This window comes from Ilyonectria robusta (genome assembly GCF_021365365.1).
Source record: "Ilyonectria robusta strain PMI_751 chromosome Unknown BGZ61scaffold_14, whole genome shotgun sequence".
NCBI classification, from domain to species: domain Eukaryota; kingdom Fungi; phylum Ascomycota; class Sordariomycetes; order Hypocreales; family Nectriaceae; genus Ilyonectria; species Ilyonectria robusta.
Window position 1 is genome coordinate 753,262 of NW_025764448.1, and position 18,028 is coordinate 771,289.

At 55.2% G+C, this 18,028-nt stretch overlaps 6 protein-coding genes across 6 annotated transcripts; 4 read left to right on the forward strand and 2 right to left on the reverse strand.

Annotated features, from left to right (window-relative positions):
• Positions 1 to 3,255: 3,255 nt before the first annotated feature.
• On the forward strand, positions 3,256 to 6,564 carry BGZ61DRAFT_355944 (peptidase family M28-domain-containing protein; the record flags this gene model as incomplete). The annotated part of the gene is made up of 4 exons (XM_046240754.1): positions 3,256 to 3,578; positions 3,634 to 3,942; positions 3,992 to 4,909; positions 4,959 to 6,564. The coding sequence occupies 4 exons, from the start codon at positions 3,256 to 3,258 to the stop codon at positions 6,562 to 6,564; spliced, it is 3,156 nt and encodes a 1,051-aa protein (XP_046102415.1).
• A 762-nt stretch (positions 6,565 to 7,326) lies between these two features.
• On the forward strand, positions 7,327 to 8,735 carry BGZ61DRAFT_423715 (uncharacterized protein). Its single transcript, XM_046243576.1, has 2 exons — positions 7,327 to 8,363; positions 8,416 to 8,735. Exons 1-2 carry the CDS (start codon positions 7,421 to 7,423, stop codon positions 8,499 to 8,501), a joined length of 1,029 nt encoding a protein of 342 aa, XP_046102416.1. The 5' UTR covers positions 7,327 to 7,420; the 3' UTR covers positions 8,502 to 8,735.
• A 1,024-nt stretch (positions 8,736 to 9,759) lies between these two features.
• On the reverse strand, positions 9,760 to 10,439 carry BGZ61DRAFT_479977 (uncharacterized protein; the record flags this gene model as incomplete). The annotated part of the gene is made up of 2 exons (XM_046249142.1): positions 9,760 to 10,133; positions 10,220 to 10,439. The coding sequence occupies 2 exons, from the start codon at positions 10,437 to 10,439 to the stop codon at positions 9,760 to 9,762; spliced, it is 594 nt and encodes a 197-aa protein (XP_046102417.1).
• Positions 10,440 to 10,521: 82 nt separating this feature from the next.
• Positions 10,522 to 11,357, forward strand: BGZ61DRAFT_56880 (uncharacterized protein). Its single transcript, XM_046256010.1, has one exon. It carries the CDS (start codon positions 10,795 to 10,797, stop codon positions 11,272 to 11,274), a length of 480 nt encoding a protein of 159 aa, XP_046102418.1. The 5' UTR covers positions 10,522 to 10,794; the 3' UTR covers positions 11,275 to 11,357.
• A 3,342-nt stretch (positions 11,358 to 14,699) lies between these two features.
• BGZ61DRAFT_479978 (uncharacterized protein) lies at positions 14,700 to 15,526 on the reverse strand (the record flags this gene model as incomplete). Its single annotated transcript, XM_046249143.1, has 2 exons — positions 14,700 to 14,802; positions 14,859 to 15,526. The coding sequence occupies 2 exons, from the start codon at positions 15,524 to 15,526 to the stop codon at positions 14,700 to 14,702; spliced, it is 771 nt and encodes a 256-aa protein (XP_046102419.1).
• Positions 15,527 to 16,417: 891 nt separating this feature from the next.
• Positions 16,418 to 17,893, forward strand: BGZ61DRAFT_455115 (uncharacterized protein). Its single transcript, XM_046246328.1, has 2 exons — positions 16,418 to 16,542; positions 16,591 to 17,893. Exons 1-2 carry the CDS (start codon positions 16,502 to 16,504, stop codon positions 17,633 to 17,635), a joined length of 1,086 nt encoding a protein of 361 aa, XP_046102420.1. The 5' UTR covers positions 16,418 to 16,501; the 3' UTR covers positions 17,636 to 17,893.
• Positions 17,894 to 18,028: the final 135 nt, after the last annotated feature.

Below are 18,028 nucleotides of genomic sequence, written 5' to 3' on the forward strand. Positions count from 1 at the left end.
CCTCCGGCTTCTTTCCATAGAGGCTTTTTCCGTTTCTTTCTATCGCATCTAATTCATTTTCGTTGCTATCCAAAACACACTTCAGAGCCAAGATGTCGTGGAGAAACCAAGGCACCACGGGGTCGAACAACATCCCCCTGGGCAAGCGCCGCTTTGGAGGCGACCAAGATGATGGTGATCATTACGACGGCCGCGTCGAAGTCGATGACCGTGATCTGAAGCGCGGGCGCGACCCCGAGCCCCGAAGTGAAGCCGATGGTCCTCGACGACGAAAGAAGCGAAACAGATGGGGTGACGCGTCGGAGAACAAGGCCGCCGGCCTAATGGGCCTGCCTACCGCGATCTTGTCCAACATGACTAGCGAGCAGCTGGAGGCATACACTCTGCACTTGCGTATCGAGGAGATCAGCCAGAAGCTCCGCATCGACGACGTCGTCCCCGCTGATGGCGACCGGTATGTTTTCAGTCCTCTCCCAACCCCTAACCCGCATCACTGACCAAGTCCAGATCGCCTTCTCCCGCTCCCCAGTACGACAACCACGGTCGACGTATCAACACGCGCGAATACCGATACCGCAAGCGCCTCGAAGATGAACGACACAAACTAATCGAAAGGGCGATGAAGACCATCCCTAACTATCACCCACCCCAGGACTACCGTAGACCTACCAAGACGCAGGAGAAGGTCTACGTACCTGTCAATGACTACCCGGAAATTAACTTCAGTATGATTGCTAACCCTTTAACCCTAATAACCAAACTCTCCCCACTCCTTTCCTTTTTGAAGTTTGGCCAGACTCATTACCGCGCCGCATGGTGTTTTTGAGAGACCTGGTCGTTCAACGAAATGGACCTCCATCCGTTCATCTAATCTTGGCGAATCAGACACTGACACTTAGCTCTCTCCTACTAAAGTTGGTTTACTTATCGGACCCCGAGGCAATACTTTGAAGAAGATGGAGGGTGATTCAGGAGCCAAGATTGCCATTCGTGGCAAGGGCTCCGTCAAGGAGGGCAAGGGTCGTTCTGACGCGGCTCATGCCAGCAACCAGGAAGAGGATCTGCACTGCTTGATCATGGCCGACACTGAGGAGAAGGTCAACAAGGCGAAGAAGCTCATTCACAATATTATTGAGACTGTAAGTTCCATCTCAAATTCCACTCACAACAATCACTAACGATCCCCAGGCTGCTTCTATCCCCGAGGGCCAGAACGAACTCAAGCGTAACCAGCTTCGAGAACTTGCCGCCCTCAACGGTACCCTTCGAGACGACGAGAACCAAGCTTGTCAGAACTGTGGTAAGATTGGTCACCGAAAGTACGACTGCCCTGAGCGACAGAACTACACTGCCAGCATCATCTGTCGCGTCTGTGGCAACGCAGGCCACATGGCCCGCGATTGTCCCGACCGCCAGAAGGGTGCTAGCTGGCGTAACAACGACGCAGGCGGCCGTCCCGCCGCTGGTCGTATCGGCGGCGGTGATGCTGTGGACCGTGAAATGGAGGTAAGAATGCCCATTGCTATGATGATTGATTCAAGATGCTAACAATCCAACAGCAACTCATGCAGGAACTGGGCGGTGGTTCTGATGGACCCCCCGCGCGTATCGAGGCCGGACCTGGCTCCTATAACAACGGAGATGCCAAGCCCTGGCAACGTGGCCCTACTGGAGGACCTGCGCCCTGGCGCTCTCGTAACGAATCTAACGAAGGAGGATCCTCAGGCGCCGCGCCTTGGGCCCGTGACCGCAACCGTGGACAGGACCACCATAACAGCAACGGTGGCGGTGGTGGTGGCGACGACAGCTACTACGGCCAGGCCTACGGAGGTGCTCCTGGCGGCGCTCCTGGCGGTGCTGCTCCTTGGCAGCAGGCTCCCGGAACTCAGGGTGGGTATCCTGGATATCCCGGCTACAACAGCTACGGTGCTGCTCCCGGAATGGGTGCACCTCCTGGTCTCCCTCAGGCTCCTGGCGGTGCTCCCCCTCCTCCGGGTCTTGGCATCAACGCTCTCATTCAGCAGTATTCCGGCGCTGTCCCGCCTCCGCCCCCGCCCTCTGGAGAGGCTCCTCCTCCTCCCCCGAGCGACCAGCCTCCCCCTCCTCCTCCCCCCGGCGCCTAGACGATGGCCGGACTCTGACCTAACTCTAACATGTTATACGTCACGAATGCAGTGGTTTCCTTGGTAATGGTTTTGTCCTTTGAGAAGAAGATACAAGACTCCCTCCTGGAGTCCTCTTGGAGGAAAATAACAATGGACGTTCACCTAACCTTTGCCGACTGACCCTTAGTTGACTCAGGCCTTGACCTCGCAGCACAGCGATCCGGACGGAGTCAATGGTAGGGAGTCGACTGATGTACAGCTAGTCAATTTCGGCTGAGAGAGAAAGCAAAGCAGCAGACTACTCACGTAGGCGAAAGAAAATTTATCTGATTTTTACTTGCATCTGGTCAATTACGTGTCTATTTCCATGTGTAATGTATCATGTCTCGCGTAGTATTTGGACCTCCCAATTGTCTGCATAGCCCCCTGCTGGCTCACGCCATTCCATGTGCATGCATGAGATTTATTATGCGGCACGTTACCTATGCAGCTCATGTTGGATCCTCGCAATTGCAGCACGGCTCGCCAATGCGCGAATACGTACTTCGCACATTCTTGCCTGCGCCTGCTTGCGCCTGCCTTTTCTCGGCCGAACCTGGGAGCTTGGGCCATGTGACAAGGGAGGGGATGCACAACCCGTCAAACGCGGGTCGCGGGTGCCTCCGCTGTTGACGTCGTCCAACCTCCATCATTGCGCTGCCCGTCGTGAGGAAGGTGCCAGACGATCCAGAGCATGCAGTAGTCTACAGAAGGTGCCATCTTAGAGGAGCGCATCTTGGCTGCGGTCTGCCCTTTCTACTCGCGACAACCTCTCTCTTCTCTTCTTCCGTACCCGACCTACTCGCTCTCTTCTCGTGCGTCATCCGTCATCCGTCATCATCCACCAGCATTGGCATCGCCATTATCGCCTTCGCTTATTTCCATCCACCTGGAGCTTCATCTTGCTACTTCTTGCTGCTCATCATTCCCACGGAGTCTGATATGGCCTTGCTGCTCCATCCATTACCCGTTAGACATTAGCCTCTCTCCCGCAGCTCAACACTCCACGTCGCCGCCCCGACGCTGCGCCCCTCCATTCTTTGCTCTCGTGGCAATATTTTCTGCCTCTTCTGCCTTGACATTGTGTGCTCTCACCCTTCCTTGGCCCATCATGAGGTGCCAAAACCCCTTCGCTTTCCGGCCAGGTCCGGTGTCTTTCTGGACCACCGCCATCTACCTAGCAATTGCCATCCCGCTCATCTACGTCCACGAAACGGTTCCTCCAGCTCCTACGAATCGCTCCCTGTACCGCGGCCTCAACTTGACTGAGGCCTTCCTTGATCTGCAGAATATCACCCACGCCTTCCACCCATACAACAGCCACAACAATGACGACGTTCGCGAGTTTCTCATGGTGCGATCCAAGGAGATTCTTGATCGAAATGGCATGCCATACAAGACTGATCTATCCGGTGGGGTGGCTTGGCATGAGAAGTTAGTTTCCCTTCTGCCTTCGCAGCTCTCAATTCCAAGACTGATGATTCTTAAGGATGGCTAGTTTCGAGACTACTCGTTTGAACCACCCCAGCGACATGAACGAGATCATCGCCGGAACACGGCCACCTGGCGCTACCCTCTTTGACGACCAAATTTCGAACGTCACATGGACCTACAATAGTTACAAGAGAGTAGGTGCTAACTTTGGCAAGCCGATTTGGGGAGGCCAGTACTTTGAAGGAAACAACTTTTACATCTACATCCACGGAAAAAACGATCCGGAGGGTGACTGGTGGCAAAACCCATCGAGTAAGCCGTTTCACGGTCCGGGCGGCGTCCTTGTGAACTGCCACTTTGATTCGTAAGTCACTAGACTCTGTCATGATTTGTCTCGCTCACAACAACACCAGTGTTTCCACCGGCTACGGAGCCACCGATGACGGCATGGGGTGTGTCTCATTACTTCAACTTCTCAGCTACTTTACCTCCAAGGACCATCAACCAACAAATGGCATCATCCTGCTGTTCAACAATGCTGAAGAGGATGGCCTTCTGGGAGCTCGGGCATTCGGCTACAGTCCCTTGTTACAGTTTGTTCACACATTCGTCAATCTCGAGGGCGCTGGAGCTGGTGGTCGCGCCATTCTCTTCCGAACCACTGACCTGGAGGCTGCCAAGGCTTACTCGGGAAGCCCTCACCCTTTCGGCTCTGTTGTCGCTGCTAACGCCTTCAGTGCGGGCGTTATTAAAAGCGGAACAGACTTTGAGATTTGGGATGATTCGTATGGGCAACGTGGATTAGACATCGCGTTCTACTCCCCCCGGGCTCGGTACCATACCGATCAAGACGACGCTCGACACACCTCTGTTAACAGCATCTGGCACATGCTTTCGGCCGCCCTCGCCTCAACGGAGAAATTTTCCCAAATCACCGGCACCCAGTTCAATGGCGTTCGGTCAGACCATGACCCCAACAAGGTCTACAACGGGAAGCAGGTTCAGGGCGTCTGGTTTGACCTCTTTGGCAGTGCTTGGGCTGCATTCGCACTTAGAGGGTTGTTTGCTTGGTCACTGACCCTTCTCGTTGCCACACCCCTGATCCTTGTTCTCATCACTTACCTGTTGATTCGGAAAGACAAGTATTATTTCTTTGCTAGAGACATCAAGATGCACCACGACATTAACGACGATCCGGTTGTACTTGGTGGTTGGAAGGGCTTCTTCCGCTTTCCGTTGGCATTTGTCTTTGCTGCCGGTCTAACCATTGCCTCCGTCTTCCTCCTAGCCAAGTTCAACCCCCTCATTATTTACAGCAGTTCATATGCAGTGTAAGTTGAGCCCTGAACAGATACATTGCCACCGGCTAATCCATTGCAGGTTTTCTATGACACTGTCTCTCTTCTATTTCTCCTTCTGGTTGATCATGCGCGGGGCCAGTTTCGTTCGCCCCAGCGCTCTTCATCGCGGATTTGTTATATTCTGGCTCTTCGTCATCGGCTGGGCGGTGCAGGTGCTTGGAGCAGTGGCAGAGGACCGCTGGAACATGGGTGCCCTCTACAGTTTTGCCTTCCTTCAGTCTTCCATCTTTCTTGCTCTGGTCATTTCTTTACTAGAGCAATTTGCCCTGCTCGGGAAACACGACTTTGCCCTTCAACTTCACGATGCGCACCAAGCACGGGATGTGTCAAGTCATGCTGTCGAGCGTGGCCGGGCTAGAGAGAACAGCGAAACCGCCAATACCGACGACGCCGACAGCTCAGCAGAGACTCCAACCGAGAGAACGCCGCTTAGGGCTAGTGAACCGGGTTACGGGTCCAACACTCAGACCTCATTTGCGAACACCTACAGAAGATCCGTTGCCGAGAACTCGCCTGCCCCGCCTAGAATGCGGCAATACCAACCTTTTGACCATGAGCAGTCGTGGTCTGGGCGTCTTCCTTCTTGGACCTGGATTCTCCAGTTCCTTCTCCTGGCCCCAATTCCCTGTATGCTTCTTGGGAACTTGGGCCTCATTGCAATGTCAGCTCTTCAAATGACAGGCACTGATGGCGGTTCGCTTTCAACGCCCTTGATTGCCTTGGGCTCAATGAGCATACTCCTCCTACTCCCAATCACACCCTTTATTCACCGCATTACACATCATGTTCCAATGTTTCTCTTGTGTGTTTTTATCGGTACCTTCATATACAACCTTGCTGCCTTCCCGTTCTCAGACAGTCACCGTTTCAAGTTCTATTTTCAACAAGTCTTAGATCTTGATAGCGGAACCAACATTGTCACGATCAGCGGGCTAGAGGAATTCTCCCGAGATGTCATTAAGGCACTTCCAGTTGCATCCAGCCAAGAAATCGACTGCGGGCCAACCCCGGACCGAGCGCTTCAGGACTGCCGTTATGATGCATCAGCTCTGCCCCCCAACCTAGTCGAGGGCAAGAGCATTGAGGAGCTGATCACTTTCAAGCCCCTGCCAGCTACTGCACCTGGCACTGCGCGGTTTCAAGTCGACGCTCTTGACACGAGAATTTGCTACATCACAACGTCAGAACCTTTCCAGGGTTTTGCCGTAGATGGTGCACCGTCGAAAGATCCACGGTTCGGGAATCCCGCCACAGATGGACTTCAAGACATTCAGCTGTGGCGCCGAAACCGAGCCCTGCCATGGAACATAACTTTAAACACAAGGGGCAGCGCCGACTCAATCGTGACAGACGCTGACAACTCAGAAGCTCCAGAGGAAGTTCAAGACTCGGAGGTGCTCGGGGATGGAGATTTGAAGGCCCGATCAGTGGCGGGGCCATCTGGGCTGGTGCCGCGAGCTACTCCGTGGGGTGTTCGAGTCTCGTGTGCCTGGAGTGATGCCAATACACCAGGGTCAATTCCAGCATTCGATGAATTGGCCAAGTACATGCCTACGTGGGCTACTGTTACTAAGAAGAACGTTGGCCTTGTTGAAGTGCGCAAAACGTTTACGTTGCAAGTCTGAATGAAGGATGAATGGGTGATGGACACATCAACGCACAACATTCGAATGCGTGTCTAGAATGACGACACGGAGCAAGTTGTCTAGCATGCGCTTCGATGTATGGCTTCCATTAGGGGGCTTAATGTGAGGATGTGGGAAAGGTCATGAGCAGCGACAGTTGCTGGGAACGTGTGAGTTTTCGCCCGCAGATGAACCTACTTGTGATGTTTGAAGGCTGGAAGTCGGTGGAGCCGACAGTAGCCGACGGCAGAGCGAGATGAAGAGTGAAGACGATGAGACCAAGCAGTAGTTTAATTAACATTGATTTGATATGAGTGGTGGTGCATAAACAGTTGTGTTTGGCTATTCAATGAGTCTCGCATACTTTATCACTCAAAGCATCAAGAGTTTGAGGTGTCAAATTATGGTAATAGGTCCTCGGCAGATGCACCCTATCTAACGGTAATGGTGTTCAATAAGCTGCGTCTGCGCAGCATCTGAAGTCAATAGGGTAACACAGTGTGGGTGCTGAACAGTAATATCCGACGATACCTAGAGCGTTCCACTTTACCAATTCACAGTAGCAGTGATTGTCAAAACAAGAAGGATTCTAATGTGCATTGGCGGTATTAATCAATAATTGGATAAACTGAAATGTTGCTCACTAAAAGTGAATCAATTGACGTGAATTTGTTGCCAAATTCGGACATTCTACACAAAGAGACCATAATCTGGTAATGTCGCACTGTGCTTGGTACCACGTAATCTTATCGCAGATTCATAGTTTAACGCAACGCTGGCGTCTTCGATCAGACTCCAAACTGCACAGCTTACTTACCTCGGAACCGAATTGTCGTGCTCAATAGGAGGCTTGACGATGTATCCGGAAATATGGCTCCCATCGGATACAGAAAAGGGCGTCAAGCGGCATGCCCTCGTCTACTTTGTGTGCGGTAACCCCGGCCTCGTGGAGTACTATACAGATTTCCTCACCAATCTCCGCGGATTTCTGCAAAAGTCTGAGGTCGAGACTGCGTACGACATTTATGGCAGGAATCTCCTAGGTTTTAGTGACGATGACCATGAGCCGTTTGGGGAGGGCAATGAGCCGTGGGATCTAGACGGCCAGATTGAGGGCATTTACGATGACGTCGCGGCGAAGCGAGTGCGACTGGGTGACGGGACAGCCGGGAAGCCCTACGACTTTGTGGCTTTGATGGGACATTCCGTTGGCAGCTTCATTTCAGTCGAGATCTTCCATCGGCACATGAAGTCGCCAGACCGAGCGCCGCACCTCAATCTCAAGTACGGCTTCCTGCTCTTCCCAACGCTCACGCACATCGGCCGGTCCCCCAGCGGCACGAGGGTCGAGTCGGTGCGCCGGGTCCTACCTATCCTCGACAATGTCGCGCACATTGGTGCCCGGCTCATCCTCAGTGTCTTCACGAAGGATACTCTGACGTGGATAGTCAACAAGATCATGGGCTTCACACCACTGACCGCGGAAGTCACGGCGCGGTGGCTCAAGAGCCGCGACGGTGTGCATCAGGCCATTCATCTTGGCCTGTCAGAGTTGGAGATGATCCGCGAGGAGCGCTGGGGAGAGGAGCTGTGGGAAGTGGCGGAACAGGACGACGACGATGACGACGCCCAGACGACGCCCAAGTTCTTCTTGTTTTATGGGCGCGAGGACCATTGGGTTGCGAACTGGGCGAGGGATGAGTTGATTGAGCGGCGGAGGGAACATGGGGAAAGGGGAGGCAGGACTAAGATATTGGTGGCCGAGGGAGATATCCCACACGCGTTTTGCACCAAAGTTGGTAAGTTTGTTGATGACGATTCGTGAGTGAGTGTACGCTGACAACGTCGAAGCTTCGAGTTTTTCGATGGCAGAGAGTGTGCATGATTGGATCAAGGAAATCGACGAAGGCTTCAGTGAAGGACAGGAGAAGGTGTGAAGAAACAGCTGGTTTGGCTACTTCCGCCCATTGCCGAGCTATAGGGTAAGTAATCGGCAGACTGGTTTGGATACACAATTAGATGAGTTTGGACATCAACTCGTCACAGAAGAATATCACTGTTAATATATATCATGAATACGAGTTTAGAGTCTTGTATTGAACTACTTTGGTCATACTGTCGTATGTTGGATGCTGGAATACGTGGACAGCCAACCAATATACGTAATTGAGCCATCCGACGAACACACGATTAATTCACTCCCAGTCGTAACCGGTCTTGGTGTACCACACCCCTCGTATCCAAGGTGATCGGTTAGTCGCTGCGCTCTTGTGGGTGACATCGGCCGAGTGCCCTGCTTCTAAACCCCGCACGTCGGGCTGATTCAACGTCATCATGTCGATGGGCGGGATGGCAATAGTTCCATATTTACTAAGCCGAGGTAGGGAAAGTAAGTGAAATCCAAGGCAATTGGGGGCTAAAACGGGTATAACCAGTAGCGGGAATGGGCAAAAGTAAACTTCGATGCTCGTAATGGCCAACTTGTTCGGCCTTGTGAATTCGCCAACCACATAACGATTGCCCATCATCCGAGACAAGCCACCACCTGACCTTGGCAAGAGTGGCAATACTGGTATTTGTATGGTTCTCCAATCGATCTTCTGCCGACCTGAAAACCTTGACAGAAATCCCCCCAGAAGTCTAATGTAAGTCAAACACGAGCTGCTAGTGAGATGCTTAATCCGGTTCTTGGCGCCCTCCCAGCAATTCCGAGGCACTACCAGTCGGAGAAGCCGGCCTTGAGCTTGTGACACTAGGCGTTTATTTGCTGGTTTTGACAGCCACGCCGCGTCAGTTTTAGTGTCACGTTGATCTCCATGTGAGCTGAAAGACGACGTGCGAATCCCGGTGTGCCACGGCTTCGTCGGCGGTTGCGACAACCTGTCAAGCGAATGAGATGAGAGAAAGGCACATTTCACATTTCGGCAGTGGCAAATTCACTTTTGTATGTAATCCAATCGCTGCCGATCGGCAGACACCATTAATATTACCCAGATCCTAGTTGTATTAAATTACACGTCCAGAGGACATCAATCCAACCCAACAATTCAGCACAGCGAAAGCCGCCTCGTGAACCGTAACTATCTTGACATGTATCACAGCCCACGGAAAGAAACCCGTAACTTTGTCATTCCATCAGGGTGAGGCCTTGGATGAGGACAACCCCCAAAGAGAGCTCAGTAGTGATCAAGCTCTTTACAGAGCAAGGGCACCGAGAACAAGCATGGCCAGGCCGCCAATGGAGCCGAGGGCAGCAGCGCCGCCGGTAACAACGGTGGCGGTGTTCGAGGGCTGGGAGGTGCTCACGGTGGCGTTGGGGGAGGTGGCGGGCTTGGTGACGACGGTGGTGGTCTCAGCAGCGGCGGTGGTCTCAGCAGCGGCAGAGGTGGTCTCGACAGCGGCAGAAGTGGTCTCAGCAGCAGCAGAGGTGGTCACGGCAGCAGCAGAGGTGGTCACGGCAGCGGCAGAGGTGGTCGCGGCAGCGGCGGTAGTCTCAGCAGCGGCGGTGGTCTCGCTGCCGCCGCTTGCGACAGCAGCGCAAAGAGCCTCGACGGCGGGGAGGACCTCGTCTGGGTAGTTCAGTTAGCATCGTATAAGTGAAAACACCACCGGGATATGAGGCCCAATGGAAGCAGAGAGTGAGGTGAAAACTTACTGACGGCGACGTCGGCACCGCAAGCCTTGATGACACAGCCGGTAGCACTGCCCTGGATGGAGTCGAAGTTCTTGCAGACGCAGGTGTAGTCGGTGGTCGAGCAGCTGGTCTCGCTGGTGATGGCCGAGTCCAGGCAGTCGATGGCACACGAGGGAATGTCACTTCGGGACTGGGCACGCGCGGCGGCGGCGAGGGCAAGGGCAACGAAAGCGTACTTCATTTTGAAGGTGGTTGAAAGGCTTTTGGCTTAAGATGAAGCTGGTGATTGAGGAGTGCTGAGGTTGCTGAGGGTTGAAGTAGACAACGAGTGAAGCTGGTCCGGTGAGCGAGTGGATGAGGAGGGAGGGAAAAGAAGTCGAATGAGGCGGATGGAGGGTGCCCTTTTGTATGTGTGATGGCACTAGGAGGACGACTATGGACACTGACGGCGGGACGATCTGCCCGGACCAGCCATGATTCTACCATTCAGAGTCTGGCCGTACCATTTCCTGCCATGCCACGCGAGGGCCACCGCATGCACTCTCTGTGGTGATGGTATGGATGGCCGGGTTCCAAGGCGATGAGCCGGGTCCTGCATGAGGAGGAGGCACCGGGATGGAGGCGAATGGGGACAACAGGGCCGAAAGGACGTTGCTAGTCGCAAGGAACCCGGCCTGGGGGTGTTAACAAAGGAACCGCAAGCCCTGAAGCGTAAAAAAAACTCCACATGGTACAGGCTGGTGATGATGGGGGAGTTCAATTCAGGGGTGGTGTGGTTACAAGCGGCGGAGGACAACCCACTCCACTCCGGCCTGGGGATGCAACCTGGGGAAGACGTATTTCGCGGAGAACTAGGCTGCTCCATTCGAGCAGTCGGTTTCTGTTCTCGGCCGGCTGGACTTCCGCATTCGAACCACACGGCCGAGCAGATCGACGGGGCGACACCGCACCAACGCCCCGGGGGGTATCGTAGAGATGAGAGGGGGACAGCAAGCAGCCAACGGGGAACATGTGAAGAGGACGGCTTGCTGGATTTAGAAGCTGCTGGATCCAGAAGCTGCTGGATCCAGAAATGAAGCCTGAGTTAATCTCGGCGACTGGAGATTTGCACGACTAGGCCTGGGGCGAGCTGCATTGAAAGGACGTATTGTATTGTCGATGACGAGCCCGGAGCCAGGACGAAAGACCAAGATTCGTAGCAAAGAGAGAGAGAGAGAGAGATTGATCCACTCTCTTCCCCGTCCATGTCCTTCTTGCGGATCTTGCCCCCCGATGAACCCACCGATTTTCCGCCCAGGAAAAGTGGCTCGATTTGCCCCGTAAGGACTTGCAAGTCTGTGCCGAAACCTGGGGTTGAGGGCCAAGCCTCCAACAGTCCGCTTTGCAATACCAAGCAGTTCACGCGGCACATTGCTCAGGGCATTGAAGCAGTTGGGAAAGCATTTTTGGATTGGTAAACGCTCGAGAGAGAGAATCCTTCGACGGGCCAACAAACCGGTCACATGTCAAACGACAGGGGCGCGACGGGCCTTGCTTGCTCGTCGCCCGCCAAGGTTCCCGAGGCCGATGACCCGCAGCGGCCGAGAATAGGAATAGCATCGAAACAGGCCGTCCAGGGACTGGGCCGACTTCGTAATTGACGATTGACGGGTCGAGCTGAGGCGGCGGAATGGCAGCCATCTCGAAACTCGGGCGACGGGAGCGCCAGGGACGCACGACGCAGGAACGAGAGGCGGAGGGCGCTGATCGCGGGTTGGTGTTGCGGGAGGGGAATTACTGGGAACAGCGGAAGAAGCATCGTCGTCATGGCGTTCCATCAGCATCAGGTGTGTCGGCCAGGGCGAGAAATGACGCTGCTACTTACTTACTTACTATTCACGCCCTCGGCCAGGACATACACACGCCTGCCTTGGTTTGGCTGTTCTCCCCGTTCCGTTTCCAGTTCCCCAATTCCCATGACAAAAAATCCTGCAACTAACACGACGCAACTCTGCAAGGCCCGGCACAACCTCCCCAGATCGGGCGTCCGGTCCGTCCGGGGTAACCAACTCTGCGCCCTAGTCGGTCGATGGCGTTCATTTCCCCCGCAGATACTTGTACTTGTCCCGCAGTGGTCCCCTGTGCCGCAGGCGGACGGCCTAGAAGCCAATGATTCCAATCCGGAGACCCCCCCTGCGCGTTGTGGCCGGGGGGTTGAGAGGAGCAAGCCTCGTTCGGATCCCAGCCCCCAGGCCGTTCTTTTGCTGTTGGAGAGTAGCCCATCGAGCGAATCGAGCCTCTGACGACACGCCCGAGACTCGGTTTTGCCCTAGCTCTCCTCGTCGAGCGCCTCCTCCGTGCGCCACGCCGAGGCTCTCTGCTGGCCGTTGCTTGTGAAGAAGGGCGCGCACATGAAAAATCCGACGCCCCCCCCGGTCGCCCGTTGCCGGTTGATCGCAGGCTAGGGTGCGGCGGGGTTGGATCCCAGGGATTCTTTGCAGCGCGACGGCCTGGGCGATTTGATGGCCGTGTCCGAGTTGGGGATACACGAATGGACGCTGTCGGAGTGGAGGGTGGGCTGATTGACGATTTCTGGAGATGGATGCTAATTACCGACCCATCAGGTCCAGTGGAAGAACCGGACGCGAGATTAACTCGTCCCTTTCATCGCGGAAACAGGTTGTTTGGAGTTGAGACGGCCGACGTTGCATCCATCACCAACAGTCGACGTCCATTGCTTCAGTAACTGTGGCGAGTACGCGGCCTTTGTGTAACTAACAAAAGAGCAGCATCCTCGCCTCCCTGCTCGTATTGGCCACAGGGAAAAAGCAGACAAAACTACCCTACGTCGATCCCAGCCAGCCATTGCCTGATCTCAAATGCCCAATGCCCGCTGTGCGTCTCGCCCCGATCAGCTCGGGCCGTGGTGGTGACGGCAACGCAGCTGCAAGTGGTTGCCCGCCGACTTTGTGCATCTCCAGAGCTTCGTAAAACAATCGAGCAACGGCGCATGCCTTATGCATAATGCAGTGGATCGCGGCACCCCTTCGACCTGTTTGTGCGAGAGTGTGCGTGCAGTTCTGGGTGGTGCGGTGGCGATGGAGTGCGCCAACGCGGATGCGACGCACACGGATTCCACCTCAAGCCAGTACCCCTGGAACTAGAAGAGTCACCACGGGCGGGTATTCTAAATCCAGAGCTTGCAAAGACCGAGCTCTCCATTGGGCACGTTGCATCGCAGCCTCTCAGGGGGGGGTCCCTTAGAGTGCCGGAGCGCTGGCTGGCTCTCCCGACGACGCATACGCCCGACGCCCAAAGGAGATGACGACGAGAAATTAAGAGAAGGCTTGATTAGCAGATCTATTTGTTCCCGGGCCACGGCCTAGATTTTCCCTCCTGATGCAATCCGATCGTAGCGCTGCATGCAACCCAACCGGTTCCCAGGCGGCTACGCCGTTGACACCACCACACCCCCCATGTCGATGCGCGTTCTCGTACGCTGTTTCTGCGCCCCTTTTCTGCAAATTGATGTGAGCTCTTTTATCCTACACTTGGGTTTGCGGCTTGATTCGACAGATCTGCAATGCACGCCCGGAGATTGAGCGTATACATGGCGTTCCTGCGTTCCATGTCGGCCGAGGTTGGGCTAGGACACATGGACTTGCGGACATGTGGGGGACCACATGTCCATCTTCGGTTTGGCGATCTGAACCTGTCATCTAAGCGCTACTTCGGGGAGGACAAGCATAAGGGAGCCACACGGACGGAAGGGGGCTGGGAAATGCGGAGGTGTCTGCGTCGTAGCCTGCCTGGTTGAAGGTCGAGCCATGTGAGACCGAGACGCCCACCAAGGTGGAATTTCGGCCGCGGTTTCTGAACTTCTCTTTTTCAAACACTCGGGTTTGGGGTGTTCGTATGCTAATGATTTTGAGAACTGGCTTGACGTTTAGGTGAGTGGTTTAGTCGAGAGCCATTATACCACAACTGCGAGACACGACTTATCGATCAGAGAGGCGGCTTGCGAAGTGTATGCTTCCAACACTCCCGTCAGCCAAGTTCTGCACAGGTTCGCTTTTGAATTTGCTATATCAAGCTCTGGATGTAACTGGATCTCGCGATCCTACTCGCCACAAGTTTATGCGTTTGTTGAGTTTGAAAGTTCAGAGTTACACGAGTGCATGGCCGGCTCAAATCCACCATGTGAGGTTCTCGACTTGCACAGGCTTCCACCGCAACATGTCTAATCAACTGGTCGGTTCGAACTGGATCTATTCACGAAACTGGGGTATTTGCTAATCTTTTGGTAACAGAAACCTCGATCGAAACTACCCGCTACGTTGTGTGTCTCCGTCGTTAACCCACCATGATATCCTCAAATATGCTCAAAGACAACTCACAACTTCGTGACATGTCTGGTCATATATCCCACATTCATTCCCAGCTCGCATTTTAGGATTCCCCGTATCTATATCCCGCTGAACCGAACGCCAAGAAAGGCACGCAAGAACGCACCGACCCGACCTTATTCCCATTTCTCGTAATCGGGGAAATACTTGCGGTGGATCCGGTCCGCATAATCGATAACCACGGGATACGACCTCACAATCTTGGCAGTCGTGGGTGCTCTAGGATATATATCACGTCAATCTTGGATTCTAGAAGGCTTCGCGGAAGCACTTACGCATCGCAGACCAACGCCGTGGCCACGAAGCCAAACAGCGACGCGTCCGCCTCCGTGGGACCTCCGCCGCCGAGCACCCAAAAGGGACCCGGCGCGCCGGAGCTAGCCCTGTTGGCATCGGTCAGCAGCGCGGCGACGCTCTCCCAGACCTCCTCGTTCAGCGTCGCGACTTGGTCGTCGGCGAACCGCCCGGCGCCCTGGCCGTAGAGCGTCCTCGCGATACTGCGCTGCGCAAGCAGGCCGACCAGCCACTGGAGCGGCCAGGGGATTGCGGCCAGGGCGCCCGCGCGCATGACGGCGTAGTTGTCGCACCACTTCTCGCGCGTGGCGTAAAAGTACACCTTGTCCTCCACCAGCGCGCGGATCGCCAAGTCGCGGGCTCGCTGGACGGGCGGGACGCCGGCGTTGAGGTCGGCGACGACGCCCTCGTCGACGAGCCTGCGGATGATGAATGCCGAGTCGCCCAGTTGCTCGCCGGCGGCCCCGAGCTCGATGTACGGGATCTTGCCGCGCGGCGCCGACATGGGAGAGCCTTGGCCGACTTTGTATGGGATGCCGTCGAATCGCAGCCGAGCCTCGAGCTTGATGACGAAGGGAGACCAGACGTATACGCCCGTCTTTGCGGAGCCACGGTATACGGTGAGTGGAGTGGGGTCTGTTGATGCCATGGCTACGGTGGGTTTGATGTATAAGTCAGAGTCTGTGATTCTTTATGATTTCAAGTGATTTATCAAGTCTGTAAAAGGGGGTATATTGCTATAAGAGTCTACTGAAAACCCCGTCTGTTGTGATGCTTTTGAATTACAGCCGGACTTTTAGACAGGGCCGATCTACATCTCGGGTCGCGGGGTAAAGTGCGAAGCGCGAGACAAGTGGAATGATTCACAAGCAGAGCTTCGAACCGACGATTCCTCTTCGAAACCGTAGCACACGCCGTGCTCTTCACACCGAAGCCATCCCAAACCCCTTCGGAGATGGTTCGGACACTCATTCTGGGGAAGGCCGCCCACTCGCACGCTATGAATGCGGAGATTTTCGCCGGGAACCGAGCGGGCGCGAACCGGCCCCGCACAGCCGGCGTGACGAGATGGTGCGGAGAAGAGGGACGCATATTGCAATTCCCATGCGTTCAGCTGATGCTCGACTTCGCGCAGGGCAAGTCTATCCGCTAGACGGTGCAAGTATTTCCGCTGAAACCGAGGGCGCGTTTAATAGCGTGCATGGCGTGCGGAGACGAAGCACGCAGCTTGGCAGCCTCATGAGCTTCTAGCACAGGGTCAAGATTGGCGGCGACCAAAATGGCATCTCCGTCGTCTCTTTCTCGGCGGAATCCACCTCTCGGGTCCGCGGCAGAGCCCCATCATGGAGCAGTCGAGCAATCGTGGCGCCTGCGTGACGGCTTGATTCGCCAACGGCCACGATAGGCAGTCTTCCGGCGAGAAGCCCGTGGGGATGTTCCCCCACTCATGACGGAATAGTCGCGTGGAGGGGTCGTGGAGGGGTGGTGAAGCTGTCCCAGCGCGAGGGCACTACCTATATAATAACTCCGCGCCGCGCCGTGGAGGTGTGAGGAAGTGATTCCAGCTCGCTCAGGATCTCATCTCATCTCATCCCTAACCTTCCAACCTGCGCAATCTACCAAAATGGCCGGCAAGACTTTCAACGTGGGAATTGTCGGATATGGGTAAGTAACCCTCGACTCGCGAATCGCATCACTAACCTAAAAACCCAGCGCTTCCGCCAAAATCTTCCACATCCCCTTCATCACCCAGACGCCCCAATTCAAGCTCTACAGCATCGTCCAGCGATCTCCCAAGGAGGGCAACTCGGCGCCCAATGATTACCCCGACCTCAAGCACTACACCGACTACAAGGCTCTGTTTGCCGACCCCAGCGTCGACCTCGTCGTCATCGGCACTCCTCCCGACAACCACTTCGAGTTGACCAAGGCCGCTCTGGAGTCTGGCAAGCACGTCTTGACCGAGAAGCCGTTTGTGCCCACGTCCGCCGAGGCCGACAAGCTCATCGCCATTGCCAAGGAGAACAGCCGCCTCATCTGCGTCTACCAGAACCGACGATGGGACTCCGACTTCCTCACCGTGAAGCACCTCGTGTCGACCGGCGCGCTGGGCCGCGTCGTCGAGTTCAACACCCACTTTGAGCGCTACAAGCCCCAGGCCTCGACCAACTGGAAGAACGACTTGACCATTGCCCAGGGCGGCAGCGCGCTCTTCGATCTCGGCACCCACCTGATCGACCAGGTCTACACGCTCTTCGGCATGCCGCAGTCGATCCACGGCCGTACCCTCAACCAGCGCGAGGGAACCTACGACTTTGTCAACCCGGACGGCGTCACCGCCGAGCTGACCTATCCCGGCCTCCTGGTCCACGTCCGCATCAGCATCATGAGCGCCGAGGTCGTCCAGCCGCGGTTCTGGGTGCGCGGCACCAAGGGCAGCTTCCAGAAATGGGGCCTCGATCCCCAGGAGGAGCAGCTCCAGGCCGGCTGGAAGGCTACCGACGCTGGCTTCGGCAAGGACGACCCCAAGAACTTGAAGCTGACGCTGGTCGGCGACGATGGCGTCCCCAAGGCGGCCGCTGCGCCTCTCTTCGAGCCCCAGACCTACAAGGCCTTCTACGCCGAGCTCGCCAAGGCCATCGAGAGCGGCAAGGAGGAGGATGTGCCCGTCAAGGCCAGCCAGGCGCGCGACGTGCTGCAGTTGCTGGAGGGTCTGTTGGAGAGTGCCAAGACTGGCAAGGATGTTTCCTTTGCATGAGGATGAATATACATGTATAATGAAGATTTTAATGAGATAGCGAAAAGTTAATCATCTGCTCCGAAGGCTTGGTTGAATGACAATTGTGAAGTGTCGACAGTGCTGTTGGAGGAGGCCAGATGCGACGTCAAATAAGAGGCAAGGGATCGGCTTCAGAGGAAGGAATCAACAACACAGTCAAAGAGCAAGTGGCAAGTGCTTCTTCTTATTGTACGTTTCTCCAAGAAAGTTCCCGTCAATCACCACTCAACAACACCACCACACTTTCCCTTACGCCCTCGCATCGCAACTTGTCTCCCCAACTGCTCCGAAACCGCCCTGACAATGTCCTTCAACGGCCGAGACAGGCAGGCCATTCTCAGAACCTACTCAGGCATATTCCCATCCTACAAT

Bases quoted from the DNA above. Each gene is read 5' to 3' on its own strand.
- BGZ61DRAFT_56880 (XM_046256010.1), top strand. From the start codon at position 10,795: ATGAGGAGGAGGCACCGGGATGGAGGCGAATGGGGACAACAGGGCCGA.
- BGZ61DRAFT_455115 (XM_046246328.1), top strand. From the start codon at position 16,502: ATGGCCGGCAAGACTTTCAACGTGGGAATTGTCGGATATGG. The intron at 16,543-16,590 runs GTAAGTAACCCT...CTAAAAACCCAG, and splicing joins GTGGGAATTGTCGGATATGG to CGCTTCCGCCAAAATCTTCC.
- BGZ61DRAFT_423715 (XM_046243576.1), top strand. From the start codon at position 7,421: ATGTATCCGGAAATATGGCTCCCATCGGATACAGAAAAGGGCGTCAAG. The intron at 8,364-8,415 runs GTAAGTTTGTTG...ACAACGTCGAAG, and splicing joins CGCGTTTTGCACCAAAGTTG to CTTCGAGTTTTTCGATGGCA.